The sequence below is a fragment of the Ptychodera flava genome, chromosome 8, assembly GCF_041260155.1.
Source record: "Ptychodera flava strain L36383 chromosome 8, AS_Pfla_20210202, whole genome shotgun sequence".
NCBI classification, from domain to species: domain Eukaryota; kingdom Metazoa; phylum Hemichordata; class Enteropneusta; family Ptychoderidae; genus Ptychodera; species Ptychodera flava.
In genome coordinates, this window is record NC_091935.1 from 28,792,639 (window position 1) to 28,810,007 (window position 17,369).

At 39.2% G+C, this 17,369-nt stretch overlaps 1 protein-coding gene across 1 annotated transcript; it reads left to right on the plus strand.

Annotated features, from left to right (window-relative positions):
* Position 1: 1 nt before the first annotated feature.
* On the plus strand, positions 2–13,063 carry LOC139138963 (caspase activity and apoptosis inhibitor 1-like). The gene is made up of 5 exons (XM_070707608.1): positions 2–135; positions 5,680–5,827; positions 6,312–6,512; positions 10,150–10,234; positions 11,148–13,063. The coding sequence occupies exons 2-5, from the start codon at positions 5,711–5,713 to the stop codon at positions 11,909–11,911; spliced, it is 1,167 nt and encodes a 388-aa protein (XP_070563709.1). The 5' UTR covers positions 2–135; positions 5,680–5,710; the 3' UTR covers positions 11,912–13,063.
* Positions 13,064–17,369: the final 4,306 nt, after the last annotated feature.

Here is a 17,369-nt window from a genome sequence, read left to right on the forward strand (position 1 = left end):
CCACACATATAAACAAATTTCACAAAATGGCGGAAGAGTTAAAACTTCACGAAGCATGTCGCTGATACATTGTCGTCAATATTTCCAAATATGAAGGCATCGTCTTAACCAGGCATCCGACGCACGTATAATTCGGTAAGTTTCTCTTAAAATTTGCTGCATAGATTATGAAATTCAACATCGTAATCGTCAACGAACGATATTTCCGTGCTGTACTGTTAGTATGCTAAATGTATGCGGGCTAGCTGCAAAATTGTAGCGCTACGGTGAGGCGGTCGGTGATTTTTGGCTTTTGCGACTTCGCTCACCACTAGCGCTACAATGCCGATGGCCCTGTAGAGGTGAAAATAAGGGCACCTCACTGGACAAGGCGTGTTGATGTGAAATGCTTCATATTTATTGCATTTGGTCGTACTGATTTATCACATAGAAGACTCAATACTATACTTCACTAATCTTGTCGTTTATTGGGTTTGGAATTTGTTCAAACACGTCGATCGCGTTACCATGGGTCAGACGGCACAACCCTAGACAAAGCCTCAAAGTACTGTACCACAGCTAGAGTGCGAAGTACATGTATGGGAGCAGGATTATGTGTGAGACATCCCCTAAGGCAAGACCAGAATCGTTAATCATATAGAGTGCTAAGCGTGCTAGCTGCAAAATTGTAGCGCTACGGTGAGGCGGTCGGTGATTTTTGGTTTTTGCGACTTCGCTCACCAGTAGCGCTACAAGGCCGATGGCCCTTGGGAGCATCATATAAGCGCACCCCACTCGACCAGGCGTGTTGATGTGGAATGCAACATATTTACTGCATTTGGTCGTACCGATTTATCACTACTGAAGACTAAACAGTATACTGCACCAACTTTGTCATTTATGGGGTTTGAAATTTGTTCAAACACGACGATTGCGTTCCGAAACATTTCTGGGAGCCGTCATTACCAACTTCCGGTAATGGCGGCTCCCACAAACACCGACGCCCCACGCTCAATGTTTTCAGAACGCGATCGTCGTGTTTGAACAAATTCCAAACCCCATAAACGACAAAGTTAGTGCAGTATACTGTTTAGTCTTCAGTAGTGATAAATCGGTACGACCAAATGCAGTAAATATGTTGCATTCCACATCAACACGCCTGGTCGAGTGGGGTGCGCTTATATGATACTCCCCAGGGCCATCGGCCTTGTAGCGCTACTGGTGAGCGAAGTCGCAAAAACCAAAAATCTCCGACCGCCTCACCGTAACGCTACAATTTTGCAGCTACAAGCGTGCCTGACTGTATTGTTCTACAACCATCATGGAGGTGAGATAGCTGCAAAATTGTAGCGCTACGGTTAGGCGGTCGTTGATTTTTGGTTTTTGCGACTTCGCTCACCGGTAGCGCTACAATGCCGATGGCTCTGTAGAGGTGAAAATAAGCGCACCCCATTGGACAAGGCGTGTTGATGTGATTACCAACTTCCGGTAATGGCGGCTCCCAGAAACACCGACGCCCAATCTTTATGGAACGCGATCGACGTGTTTGAACAAATTCAAAACCCAAATTCATAAACGACAAAATAGTGAAGTATAGTATTGAGTCTTCAGTAGTGATAAATCAGTACGACCAAATGCAGTAAATATGCAGCATTTCACATCAACACGCCTTGTCCAGTGGGGTGCGCTTATTTTCACCTCTACAGGGCCATCGGCATTGTAGCGCTACTGGTGAGCGAAGTCGCAAAAACCAAAAATCACCGACCGCCTCACCGTAGCGCTACAATTTTGCAGCTAGGAGGTGAGAGTACCGCCATGCTACATTGATGCAAACTGTGTTTTAAAGTTGCAAATGTAGATTCATGGAAGTAGAAGTGTGAAGGATTCATAACTAACAGGACATCATAATGATGATGATAATGGCCACTGTTTGCTTACAATCACTATGACACCTATAGTTTATTTTTTCTATGGACTTGTGATGCCCTTGCTGTTATAATCAATCAAATAGGCATACTGGGTCCCACTAATTACTGCCTGTGACTGCCCATAGCTGCCTGAGGACTGCCCGAGAATTGCCCGAGCACTGCCTGAGGAAAAAGTGGGCCAAATTTCACCCATTTTAACTCTAGGCCAATAGGTTCAATTTATATCATGCCCAGCCAACCAATAATATCATTGATTTGAAGTTAACCTGATGTTTTCTCCGGCGGTTTTGGAACTCAGAAGAGGCTGGGCTTGAAGGACGTCGCCAGCTTGATAGTGAGATCATACCATTCAGTCCGAGAGGTGGTACAATAACCTCGCCGAGCGCGTACAGCTTGACAGCCTACTACCCCTTGCACTGAATGGTATGATCTCACAATCAAGATGGGGACGTCTTTCTCGTCGAAAGCCCGGCGTCTTTCGGGTTCTAAAACCGCTACAGAAAACACCAAATCAATGATATTTTTGGTTAGCCAGGCATGATATAAGTTCAAGCTATTGGTTTAGTGTTAAAATTGGTAAAATTTGGCCTACTTGCTCCTCGGGCAGTCCTCGGGCAGTTCTTTGGCAGTCCTCAGGCAGCTACGGGCCACATTATGCAATATTACCCATAATGCAATACGATTTGTATGCACGGAGATCAGATTGCATATCGCATTGTCCCCATATTGCGTGACGCATAGACCATATGTGAACAGTAGCAACGCGATCAGAGTGTACGTCCAGTCTAGTCACCGCAATTGCGGTCGCCTCGAAAATATTTACATTGCAAGTGGAAACTTTGCCTTGTACACGCGTGCATGTATTTATCACCGGCCAGGAACATGTACGACACGGTTTTGTGGTTTTTCAACAGATGTTGAAAGATGGAACTTGTTTGCACTGAGTGAATCGCCGTTATTTCTGATACCTGATCGCGAAGACAGAAACACATTTTTAAAACAAGCTGCACTGAATTAATGCGGCACCCCTTCAAATTCAGCAAATCTGTTGACGCCGACTGTGAGCATATAAATAACTGGTCGAAATTTTCAATTGAGGCGATCGTGAAGTTCTGTATGAAAAGTGAAATACCCCTATCAGCTGGCGTTTGTTGTTATTATTATACGACCGGCCAACACAGTATCGGCAACCACGAAACAGCCTATGTCGACAGTTGGCAAAACTACGTACCTGCCTGTTCTACTCTGGCCCTGGTAGTTCACGGATCAAGCAAAAATAAACATTTAATCAAACTTTGTGCGATCGAAAAATAGTACAGGTTTACCAAAGACTTGTACATCATCTACATGGGCACATACACATTATTGTCATCGGCGTATGACGGTGCTTGTGGTATGGTATGGTAACGTAGGATTTAAGTAGCGACACAAGTGAGCGCAAACATGAGTACAGTGCATGTGCTTACAAAAGCCAAATTTGTAACATGGCGAAATACATTTTTCATTCCGATGTGACTGTCTTTTTTCAAACTCTATCTCCTCCCTCGATTTCGGGGTCAACATAGGCATGAAGTATATCGTTGGAGTCGTATTTAGTTGTACAATGATGATATGGTCTTAATTTTTCAAAATCAACATTTCTCATCAAGAAACAGGCTAAGTATCATCAAAAATCTAATTTTTCACCAAATATTTGCGATGAAATTTTTAAAAATTGGTCAAACAAAAAACTGAGACCATACGTTTACGCGGAGTAAGCATAGCAATGGTGTCCGTACCCATCCAGGCATTGTTGATAAAAAACCAGAGAGAAGATAGCAAAAAATATCCCAAAAAAGGTCAAAAAATAGAAACTCAACTTCAATTTTTGAATAATATGAATCTTCAGATAGAATCATGCTATAAAGATCCGGAAAAAAACCTAAAAATGTACGCCTTCCGAACTATCCCATAGAAGTAACTGCGAACGAGGATGACAAACATGTATACGCCTATGACCTCAATTTTCAGCTCGTGGCTATTTTTGGACACAGCATTAGTCATATATGTAATGGCGCCCTCGGTGGCAGGATGGTGATCTCCGAGCATACAAGTCGTGTTGCATCATGGGATTAAATACGTACTGTGCGGGCAGTCACAGGCAGTAATGTCCAAGTGTCGGTCATTTGTGCCCAATTGTACACTAGTGCTCTATCATGTATGGTTGGAAAACTTGTAAACAGTGCATCATTTTTGACAAAGAAACATTGTGAAGTTACAAGTGTTTTGCTTTTCCCAGAACGTGAAGTAAGCTTCAGGAAAATGTTGAAAAATCCCCATAACTTGCCCAAATATTGTCAGATTTTCACAGGAAAAAAAAAACTCTGTTGACGTTGCCATGATGTACTCAAGTCAATTGTAACATGTGTACATGTGTTCTCAGTGTAGTTACCTAAGTTAGTCCTAGTATAGGATGATCACTTTAGGACAGACATTGCACTTTTCGGCAGAGTCTCAGCCACTATCATTTAGAGGAGGGATCTGAATAAAGGCAATAAAGGGAGCAAAATACTTAGAAATGAGAATTTGATGAGGATTCACTTAGTTAGTTTAGAGTCAGCTGGAGTCAAACAATTATATGAAACACCTTAGTTGATGTCATGCATGCTATTTACATGTTATCTTTACATTTTTAAACCATGAATCACCAAATTTTCAAAGTTTAGCGAGAAAAAGGGGTGACAAATTCTGAGACAGATCCATATTAAGCCTTGTCCTTGCAGTTGGGGCAATTCACACCTTAAACAATAGATGTTTCTAAATGTTGGAGAGACTGTGATCCAAAGAAAATTGTGAAGTGGAGAAACCCATCTAAGCAGTCTTTTGAAAGGCCGACTTTATACAGATTGAACAATCACAACACAACACTCTTCAATTGAAAGTCACCGATCTTGTCAGCAAAGCTCTTTACACCTATTGCTGTTGAAGGGCGCCTTTTGTTCGGCTTTTTCAGAACCATGAAATCTCAGTGATGATAGCAATTAAAGTTGTTTACTTTGTTGGACACTGATGTGATGTCTATATGCTATTCAGCGTGAAATCCAGTTTTTCTCCGTAGTTTTGTGGCAGAAAGCCGACAGTCTGAAAACGTGTTAGAATCACCTTGTTGAGATCCTCATCCTCCCCTAATTGCAAGCAACAAGATCTTCACACTTCACACCAAAATGTTGGATTTTTCTGTGTTTTGTGCTAGTACTGTAATATTGCAAAGAAGATTCTGAGTTGTTTATACACCAACTTAAAAACATTTCATAGCCATCTAAATTAACCATAGCGTCTGTGAGTGCAAGTAAACCATAAGAGGGAGACAAAGACTTTATCGTTGTAGAGCGCCCTCATGAGTTAGAATACTGAAAAAGCTCAAATTCCTCTTTGCCTATCTAAGATGTGACTTTTCAGTAACAATTTGACCAACAGTCTTACAAATTTTGTAAAAATAAAGATGCAGCAAATAGGGATTTAAATCCTCTGATTGATAAAGAATTACAGAAAATTACTTTAGTTACCACAAAAATATCAAACTTCAAGAGCTTAGAGAGTAGATTTTATTCACACTAATCTTAACAATAAGAAGGGAACTATACCATTTTTTACAAAAATAAATGATTTGTGTTGGTGAGTCTCTTTTTCAAGTTAAGTACAGATGTTACAGTGAAGGGCAAAGTTGTCTTTACAAGAATTTCATGTTTGTTTTTGTGGTATCCATACTAGCCTGCTTTACGCTCTCTTGCAGAGAATAGCAGGACCTGAAGTACTCTTCCAAAATGATGCCAGATTCCACCCAGTCAGAGAAAACAGAGGAAAAGAAAGCTACAAAACGAAAGGCTGAAAAGAAGAAGGAAAAGGCAACAAAGAAAAAGAAAAAAGTGACGCATAAAAAGGTACAAGATTTTTTCTCTATTCAACATTGTTTTCAAATCATGGAATAGGACGGATAAACAAAAAAACAACATCACAAAAGTGACTGTGATAATCAAATACCTTAATGCTTTGTATTTCTAACAGGCACGAACCCTTTCACCACCATGCTTTCATCTAATCCCATTGTTACCAATGGTTAGTGTGCACCTGTTTTTACTGGGAATTTGGGTGGATGGGTAAACAGACTGAGAATAAAAATTGAATGGCAGAGATTGGGTGTTCCTTGGCAATGGTCTTTCAAAATCTGCAAAACCACCCAGTATGATAACATACATTTTGTTCGCAAATCCACATTTCTACAGAGTACCTGGCAGAAGAAATATTGCAAAAACATAAAATGCCAGCATGGAATACAAATCTCATTCACTCTGGATATACAGAAGAACGATAATCATCCACTGTACATTTCACTTTCCTGTCTCCACTTCCTCTCAATAATTTCAGGCAAAGAAAAGCAGCAGTCCCAATGAAGCAGAAGCCAAGGCCCCACTGAACAGTGACAATGAGTATGATTCTGATCTTGACCTGGATAAAGAATTGAAACCTATCGGCGCATACATCAAAAACAGAGAAGAAATGTTGGAACACATATTTAAAACCATCAAAGGAGACAAACTGAAAGCCATGCTTCCTGATATCCTGAAAGTAAGCTTTCTTTTTTTCTGATCATTGAAAATATCACTGTATACTATACTGACTGATGTAATCTTATTATTATATGTCATAATTATACACAATTTATTAATAACCGTTTGAGTGCTGTAATTTTTCCAGCAAAATTTTAGTGCAATATTTAAGCACTTTTTGTGAATTTTTCTGTAATTCTTTTGATAATTTTGGACCTAATGGACAGCAATAATTATAAGCTACAGTTTATGATCAAAATTTTGGGGAAAATCTGAAAAAAAGGTTCGACCTAAAAAAATTATCTGCGTTAAATTTTATAAAGGTGAAAAAAATTGACTTTGGCACTCAAAGGGTTAAGCTGAAATGAGCACAGTGAACAGCTTACCACATTTTTGCCATGGAAGCAAGTAACCTTGGGTTCATACTTTTTTAGACAGTCTTTCCAACAATTATTATCATAATGTGGAAGAACTCAGGATCAAATTGGCATACATTTCCTGTCCATACAAAAGTTTTCAAAGGGGACTTCTGAAAAATAAAATGTGTTAGCTAACTGAACAGTTATGTTATCGAGAGCAAGTATCTGGTAAAGGCTCTTCACAATTCAATTCAATTTCCTTAAGTTGTAGGTTATATATCTGCTTACATCGCAGTGTAGGTCAAAAGTTTGTACTGACCTCCTGGAAGTCACTCAGATCACTGTCCTTTGTTACCTTACTTGGATATACACAACACAGTTCACTCACGGCCAACAAAGTTACAAGACCTTAAATAATCTGCAACAAGTTTTCCCCTACTTCTGGCAGACTTCCTTGTTTATGCACCTTCTGAACTTTTGACTTTAGCCAAAGCCATTTAATTGGTCCAGTGAACAAACTTAAATACCTCTATCATGATTTGACTGTTTTATAGCTTAACATGTAAATTTGGAGTAATTCATTGAAGTGGAGTCAGGCCATGGAGACTTGACTTGTTGCCAAACTTCTTGTTTAAAATAAATGCTGATATTTCAAGTGACACAAACTTTCAAGACAGTTGATGAAGAGTCATGTTAGGCAATCTAAAGTATGCTGATAAATATTTCTCTTGAGTAAAGGGTATCATTTACTTCATAAATTGAAGCCTGATAAAAATGTTGCATGGAATTAACATACACCTTTAGGGTAATCAACTTTCATAATAGGGGCATTACAGGTAATATGCACATTTGTGAGAGTTCTCAAATTACTCTGAGCTCCCCCAGTGGGTCATAAAATTATGTATAAAAAATTGATCTTTCAAGCACTAGCTAAGACGCAGTTCCTGAATACAGGGTTTATCCGAAATTTTAGATTGAAGGCTTTGAAATTTTCTTGCTGCTTCGTCTCATACACACCTGTAAACTGTATGGTATTTTTTGTCAGTATATTTTGTGATATTTGTCAATTAGGGAGGGATGCTATCAACGTACCTTGTCACACTCAATTCATGATATGTGCGTTAGCTCTGATGTTTTGAAAGGTGCACGTGTCAAATTAAGCCCATGGCCGTCTATAAGCCTTCCTGAATGACTGGGCAATGTGTCAGTCGTTTTGCTAATGCCGCACTTTCCGATCATCCGGCCTTTCCGCACGGCTGCCCAATTTCATTTCCTGTGTCAGTTTGCATCAGGTACTCACGGCACCGTCCTGTTGTTATCTGTCTTCACAACGTGATGCTCCTCTCCTAAAGGCTGGCAGATTAGCCAGAATACGCAAAATCATTCAGACATGAAATTTCACACAACTCCTCCTCCTCTGTCCATACACATAAAAACATACATAGAAAAAAAACACATGCCCTGCTTGGAAATATTAAGCGGCTTATCCCTTTTGGACATCAGAGCAGAAAAAAGCGATCTTTTGAATGTCACACGTAATAAATCTCCCAAAGCGTGTGAGATATATTTGACTGGATCACCTCATTTCGTCACACTTCAATGGTTGTTTGTATTCTTGTAATGGTTAGTGCAACAGCCTAGAGGCAAGAGCTGAAGGGGAAAAAAGAAGAATTAGAGTATTCTTCAGACTTCACACCTCTGATGTTAGCAATAAAACTTCATTAATAGATGACGATTCTTATCAACTTCCTTGTACACAAAGTTTTGTTTTGTCTAATGAAGACTGAAGTATTTGTGAAGAGTATACTTTCCTTCTTATCTGAAACACCTGGCTTCACAGAAATTGACTTTTGCTGTTTTTTTATCATTGTCAATGTCAAAAATATGAATACATTATTTTGAAGGTCCTAAATTTGAGGCATGCCAAAAGTCTTATCAGTATTGATCAACACATTAGTATGAATAAGAAACTTCATTTACTGACATGCAGAATACGTATCAGGATCACAGTGATCCTGTGTTTTGCTTCCTGGACTGTATTTCCTTGAAGGATATTTACATTTTTTTTTACATCAAAGGGTCCGCTTTGAAAGAAATCTCGAGGTGGGTTGCAAAATTTGCATAACAGAAGTCACCTCATGCAACAGCAAGCACAATGACTAGGAAATGCTGTACATCTGTTGTTTCAATGTAAACTGAAACAGGTGGTTCCCCTCCCCGCCTAATCACAGCTTTCTTTGAGCAACTACATCATTATGCAAGTTTAGTACTGTAATACACTTGTACATGTAAATGAACATATCACCGGCACCATGTGCAATGCCAAGTAGCTGATATCTATATTTTTCGCTAATACAGACTAATATCTGTTACCAGTGTGGACTTCAATCTGCTGCACAGGTGTGAATTGGGACAAAAATCTAAGATATCTTGATCAAAGCTAAGAAATACTCACATTGTTCCAAAAAAGACTTTATCTGCTAGATTATGATGCAAGTGTAGAAATGTAGTACAAGGTTACCCTGTCATAAACATATTATATGTACCCTGGAAAATGGCTGATCTATATCTTATTGATATAAATAAGACTGATAGCTGTTGTATCCATGATCTATTCTTATGAATTATCTCTGACATCATTTTCATCTGTAATCGGTTGATGTTTAATGAGTTTGTCATAGTGTTTCAGAACTCACTGACGTTCACAAGCTCTTCTGCTCATTAGTTTAAGGCTTTTGTTTTCTTAGACTTTGTGTGCTAGCATCTCTTGAAAAGAAACAAATTAGTGTTTTTTCTTGCCGAAGAGACAGACCTGTTGAGTCGTTTCAGCACACAGGCCCCGACCATTTTCTCCTCACACAAAAGAAAATCTTGCGACAGCAAGTGCTTGAACCTTGCGGTGAATTACACATCGTATTTGCTTTGGTATAAGCATGAACTACAGACGCAGACCGGCTGTGCCTTTGAAGTGCTCTCGAGAACTGTCACCAAGGTGCAAAGATTCTAAACTGCCACTTGAAGACAAAGCAAACAGTCTGGATCAAAGATGGTGTGCCGACTAGACTACTTATGGTACAGCAGTCCATTGTAATCATTTTATATCTATTTTACGTACTGGTTTAGATCACCAATGCACCACATAAATAGACAAAATGTCTTCAAACCTAGATTTTACTTTCTTTCCTTTGCATCTTTTTTTGGTAACATTTAATCTATTAAACCTATATTGCATATCTTCATATTTTTAACTTTTCATGTGACTTTATGGTTGGAAATTTTGCTTTCTTCTGTCAACAGAATTGCCCTCTTGAAGAAATCAAATCGCTCTGTTTGGACCAGTTAGAAGTGATGTCCAAGAAACGAATTAGGGCAGTTCTGGCCGGTAAGACAATGAGTATGACCGCATTGAACTGATTCATTCTGGATAAAAGAAGAGAGACACTGTGCCCTATAGAGACATAACCAAGCTTTGCCCTTGTTAAATTGACCAGCTTTGCACATAAATTATATCTTCATTTGCTCTTGATTTGTAAGTTAAAAGGTGCAACCCCCATCTTATTTGATTTAAAGGCATAGCTGAAGATTACAGGGCTAAGTCCTTCTCGTGGAAATATTCAAGTTGTCTTTTTAAGCGCTGTTTATAATATATAGAAACACATACAATGAGCATTGCTACATTCTACACTGATGACCGTGATTTTTTCAGTTGTGTCCATAGTAGAAAGACATCAGCCATGAATAAGGAAATTAGAATGATGTAAAAGCCATAGAGGTTGTTCCTGTGTTCTTGGCTGGTCCCCGCCTCAGTGACAAGCACAAAGAGGCAGGTAATGGGAAACCGCCATTACAAAATCTGATTGGTTGAACCATGTGGCGTTGTCATTGGCTGTTCAATTTTACTTGGAAGTAAAGCTAAAATTATCACAGTTTCATGATGCGAACATGGGCTAGAATTTAACCAAGGATTTAATAACCATACTTACAAGTATTGAAATATTGGCAGCTACCAGACTAGACTTCTAAGAAGCACGCGACTAAAAAGAATGCACTATGTGCGGACATGCGTAATTAACAACTTCCGGGAGATCAAAAACTAGCACATCTCAAAATGGCGGTTTGCCTGTATCTACGTCTTACTGCGTGCTGCTTGTCTGGTTATGTGACATGCAGTGATCAGCGAACCTGTGTTCTATCCAGACCTGTTTACAGACAGACAGAGAATGGCAGGAACAGACACAGGTCGACACAGATCTTGAAATAACTTTGACTGTTCTGTCTTTTGACATGTACTGTAGGACAAGGATTGTCATCATCATCTGGGACAGAAGAGTCCTCAAGCGAAGAGGAATCTGCTGGACAGAGTAAGGTGAAAGTAAGGTCAGAGGTCATCCAGGAGGGTCAACCTGAGAAGCAGACTAAAGAAGGTAATGTAGTGGAATTAAGTAAAAATGAGGATGACATAGTTGATGATGCTGGGGATAAATCTTCCCTGTCTGGGTCTGCTGATCACGTGAAAGATGGGGCGGATGGGAGTGGTTGCCATAGCGATAGTATCCATGGTGACAGTGATGTAGTGGACTCCACAACTGATCAGCAAGAAGTGGCCAGCGTGGCAGATGTTTTGACTTTATCTCCCCAGCGGGATGATGAGAATGATAGTCTGTTCAATGATGTGATTGAAAATGATGAGAAAATTGTTGATGCCGATAACCCGAGTAGTGGTAGCCTTGAAAATGACACTACGCCTCAGCCTGGCCAAGACAGTGGTCAAGGCGAAAGTAACCAGGAATGCAGTGTCCCTAGCGATGCAGACCAAAGACAAGGCAATGAACAAGACGGCAGTATCCATAGAGACAGTAGCAATGGAGACAGTATCCATGGAAACCCGAGTGATGTTGCAAGTCAGGAGGACGGTAAAAGCAAACCAACGGAGGCAAGAGTCCAGACAAGACTTGAATTACTGGAACTGGAAATGAGGGCGAGGGCCATACGCTCTTTGATGCAGGCAAATGAAAGAAAGGAAATATCTTTGAAAGCAAGTCAAGCAAAATTGCAATAAGGTTTTAGTGGAGAACAATAAAAGTTTACAACAAAATGGAAGTTAGTCTTTTATTAGAATGGCAAGTCATCAGTATCTTTTATTTGTGTTGTGGCTGATGTTGTTAATGGATGTCTGATTTAGTGTCCAACGAATTTTACTTCTACCAACATGTCTCTGTCTTCAGGTAGGTTTCCCGGATATTGTATGCCAAATTGCATCACCAGTTGCTTTTTTCATTTATCGTTTTGATGAATGCATTCACAAACAGTGTTTTCATGCTTTTTCACCATCAATAAATATAAAAAGTTACTTTAATGACCCGGATTGGCTAAAGCCTGGAATGACATCGTGTCAGATCACAGAACAGTAACGTAAGAGATCTTCAGTGTGGGATGAAGTTACTGCACTGAAAGAGATCAAGGCAGTTCTTTGAAATGTCAGCACTCTTCCAATAGTACTTGGGCTGTTCAGTGCAGTCATACAGGAAAATATCAGCTTCCCGGTGGTAGAACAGATTGGAAGTTGTTTAGTGCATGGTAATCTGTTCGGTGGCAAAGTGCCATAACTGCTATCCTTTTTTGTTTTTAAACATGTTATGAAGAGTGTTTTATTTGAATATACCCTCCAAACCTACACAATAGTTCGTTGGTGTAAGTTTTATTCACTTTCAAATTGTTTACATTTCATCAATGAATCATGTCAATTGATTATCAGGGGCTCATGATAATCTTATATGAATCAACTGAAATTTTTTTGAAGACCAAGATTGCAGAGTTCACTATTGTAAAGAATTTCTTTGTTTACTAATTTAAGGTGCAATACAAAAGAAGAGACAAAGGACAAAACTCAGATTTTTTCATTCAACTTTCTCAAACCTAAAGCATATATCATAATCAGATATGGCTGAAACTGACCTTACTTTTATTGTGTACTTGTGCCTACTTGTACTCTGTTTGAATCCTTAAACTCTTTGAAACACAACAAAATGTAACTTTGTCTGAAGGATGAAAGTCTGTTAAACTCTGTAAAGATTTTTTGTTTTCTGCCATCAATTCTAGACCAACTTGATACAAAGTTCCTAAAATTTGACACTTTCCCCCAACTTTATATTTCTGAATACAATTGTCCAGACTGTAGCCTTATGTAATAAAATGTGAGTTATTATACCAATATTTTGCATCATTATGACTGTGATTGTTATCTGATTGTCAGTTTAGTAACATACTGAACTGCACTGTCATCTGGTAAATCCACATACCTATGCAGCTCCCTCTGTTGGTAGAGATGAGAAATTCCTAATGACCTCACAGCTCAGGCGGCCGACAGATCGTCCTGCTGGATGAGATCACTATCAAATGTCATGTCAACGTCACAGCAAGACTCTATATCACACTGCTTGGAGTCTACTATTATCAAATCATGAAATTCACCGCAAAATTGTAAAGTCCTGGGGCTTTCTTTCCTGAAATACTTTGCAGATGCCCTTGGGTGATGTGAAAAATATGTACCAGCCAGCACGGAATTTCACAATGCGCACCACAGGCGTGTAGATGGTGTTTATATTTCTATTTTGAAGGCCACAAACCAGTTTTCAAGCCAGCGAATATCACAGTGATACTTTCATCAGAACAGAAGCTTATTGTAAACTCAAATCAAAGATAAAGACATAGTAATATAAACTATAAACAGTTATCTCCATCATCCTGAAAGAATCTGAGACTTTATATATTTTACAAATGATGTCTAAGATATCTCTTGGATCTCTTGCACTTTATTAGTTCAGTTTGAAATATTTTCTTGCTGACATTCTTTCTTTAAATAATATAGCTGTGTAAATATGTTATAGTTGTCTATTCTCGTATTTTGTTTTGTGTTTCCAGAAAATAGGTCTTGCAGCCATTTCTATTTTGATGTGTCAGCTGCTAATGGTGCAATCAAACTGTTAATGTCAGAGACATATTCACAGAGTGGGGGAAAAGATGTAGTGATAGAGCACAGAACTCTGTAGAGTGTTTTTTATCATGGAAAATTACTGTGCCTGATGCAGATGACAAGAAAGATCAAGTTAATAGATTCCTATCATATGCCATGTTGAATGCCTGACTGCGATAACGGAGGTGACCCCACTGCCAAGCTCACTGGCAAATCTCAGTTGAGTTAAGCAAGCATGCAGACTCACAGCTGATTGGCTGTGACTCACTCTGTGTCACTGCATTGGATGCATTTATCCACAAAGTTAGGGGGTCCCAATGATTGACAGATGTACAGTTAGGCAACTTTTTAAAGTTCTCTTTCCAACGGATCTCCCCACCTTAAAAATAGTATTGTGATTCACCTAGTCTATGGCTGAACCATCGAAAAGAAAAATAACAAAAATGTGATTGGGAAAAAGAAACTGATTTCATTTGATTTTACCGTGGTCGATAAGACAAATCTATGGTACTCTGAGTCATCTTTTTAGTTTGATTCAATTCAATATTGTACATTAAATTGATTGTCAATCATAACAATACAACTGATGTAACATATGTATTACATGTACTTTGCCAAATTGTAGTTGGACTAAATATTTAATGTCATAAAAAATATTTATTTGTGCCATTTCAGATTGGCTGCAACATTTAATCATCACAACTTAATATTGTGATTGTCAAGCCAAACTTTGCCTTAAGTGTGAGCTTAATGATAACAAACCCCAAGATAGTGTGCTGGATGATTTGTTACGCTAACATCTTCCAGTAAATCCACTCAGAAGAGGATTATAGTATATAAAGCGAGGAAGGGGCTTACTTTTCAAGCCATGTACATATACATACCATTATTTTGTAAAGTTGCTGAAAACCAGGATAGGGTTACCTTGAGTAGAGTTAGGCATGTTTGAGATTCTATGCTGAGTGTCTGGCCGCTGCAGGTAGAGTTAGGCAAACCCTAGCAGGCTGCTATCAGTTACGCCTGACAGCACAGATAATCTGATTGCCAACAGTGGGGGATCCTAATTGCTGTGAATGCTTTCAAAGAAATCGATCTTGGGCCAGCGCCGGTGTACGGCAACAGAAATTCAATACCAAGTGTGTCAGGGCTAACTCAGTAATTTGATGTGTGATATTATATTAAGCAACAGAAATATGCCAGTCACGCTTGCCGTAACTCAGTGGACCCAGTAGAGTGCCATTGCATGGATTGATAAATGCTTCCGCAGGCTTTGCCCAGTTAAAGAATCTCATCGGGCATCTTCTCCGATGTCTGTTGTTTTAAGATCATATTTAGTCAATTAAAACTTAAAAGAGTAAATATATTAATTCTCGCAATTTTTCATATTTTTTGCATTTGAAGGATGTCAAACATCTGTCCAGTACACATACTTTGATAGAATGCTGGGTTTCTTGTGACTGAATAATGACTTTTTCAAAAATTTTATGTCATTAGATTTCATTAAACTTTTAAGAGGAAGGCGATTAATGTGTCTCAGAAATGTTTCTTAAAAATTTATCATTCTTCATTTTTCATCCGCAGTGAAAAGAATATTGTGAAAATGAGTTTGCACAGTGCTGTGAAACATCATTAATCAGGGATAAAGATTAATTTCATGAGATTTGGCACACTCGGAAAGGCAACGGTCGTCGCACGTTGCTATCCTGTCTAGATCGCAGGGGCCTTTCTCAGCTCATTTGGTATTGTGTTTTGTCTGTGCGTGTATGGGTATTCGTGAGTGGTAACTGAAACACAGTGGGCCGAATTGCATTACATTGGCGCAGTGGTCAGCTGATTTCATTATTAATTTGCCCATTCATCCTTGATTTCACTCTTGCATTACTGCGTATTCACCAGCCAGCCGTATAACAATGCGTATGAATGCGTTTTTTTTTTCAAGCTCTGAGTTGTTTGGCGTGCATATTCCAGACTCAGTCAATCTAGCCACCATTGCCATGACGTCCTCATTTTCAATATTAGCAATAAATAATAATTGTGGCTTTCTCATCCACCAGTGCACTGGAAAGTCATCACTCGTATCTTTTTAAAAAGAAGCTCATTCTCAAATGATCCCCGTAGCTCATCTTCTGACAGCTTCTATTTCTTCAAAAACCAATCCTTCAAGATGCAAGAGCTTATTTGCTTCTCTTTTCCTCCTCAAGTTGTCAATAACGCCGTAGCCGAGTTTCATTTATTCATTTTGAATATTGAACGCTGCGCATTAACAGATTACATTACTAAAATAACTGCCAATTTTAGACGGCAAATTGTTATAATTTCTCGTTGAAAGGTGTGAAGCGGGAGAAGCCCAATGACGGTGATTTGATTGCTACCCAGAATCAGTCTGATTGGGAAATTATTGCACTTTATGCAGCACACATCATGTTTACACGCCTGTTCCCTCATCACACTTTATTGGGCCTGTCCATTTGATGTTTGTGCACTGTTTCTCAAAAGTGCAATATTTGCAAGTCAGGTCATAGGGTGGAGGTGCTTTATCCAGGCGACTGAGTCCACCTCATCTATCTGTTTTATTTCTGGAGACACTTTGCGACATTTTATTTGACTCCACGGATTGTTCCCACATCCATGTCTGCATTTTAAGCAATCCTGGTTTTAGTGCCCGCACTGTCCCGGAATTCTTAATCGACTCCAGAGTCTTTTCACGGTGTGATCGACTTTGTCACTGGAAGAAAATAAAACATGGATTTGTACTTTGAGATATTTCTCTCCACTGCTATTCCCCGTAGTCAGAGCTCGGTGAAAAAAACGCTCACCCGCCAATCTCAATTAAGCACAGACCCGTATTCCTGCGTGTTTTATTTCGTGTTTGGCTTCAGAAAGACCATTCAGATGCACACGCTGGCTGTCATGGGGCCTTAAACCCAACACTGATGCAGGAAATGTTTAATAAAAATGGGCCAGTGCATTTGATTTGCCCTAATGTATACTTTGTGTGTGCATTGTACGCTGTTTTATCAGCTGGTCGACAAGTAAGTACTTTCTCTATTCATCTAGCTCACAAAGGGCTGAACAAGACAGTGTACACCCATAGATGTGGGCCTTTTTTCAACTTCAGTGGCCTGAGTTGCCTCACTGCACAGCACAAAGTAGCAGAGCATGTTCTTGTAATTGTGTTACTTTTCCTTTTATCCTGTGTCTTCCATGGCACTTTGAGTTTCAGTCTAATTTGTCTTCCGATGGAATTTACCGTCCTGTAGACTTTACATGGCTATGATCAGTACCTGCCAATTGTTATCAAATGGCTAACCCCCTCTTTTGGTTTTGGCGTCACAACAAAGAAAGGAGAAATGTTTGAACAGGAATGATACTTCTATGAACGATAAAAGATATGAACGCTGCTTTTACTGAAGGAAATTTTTCATAACTTAGACATGGATCATACCATTTCTGAGAGGGGTGTTTGGAAATTGTTGTAGAACAGATCTAATTACATATTCATTGCCGATACCTTTTGCAGTCTGTGTTTGTGTTTGAAAAATGT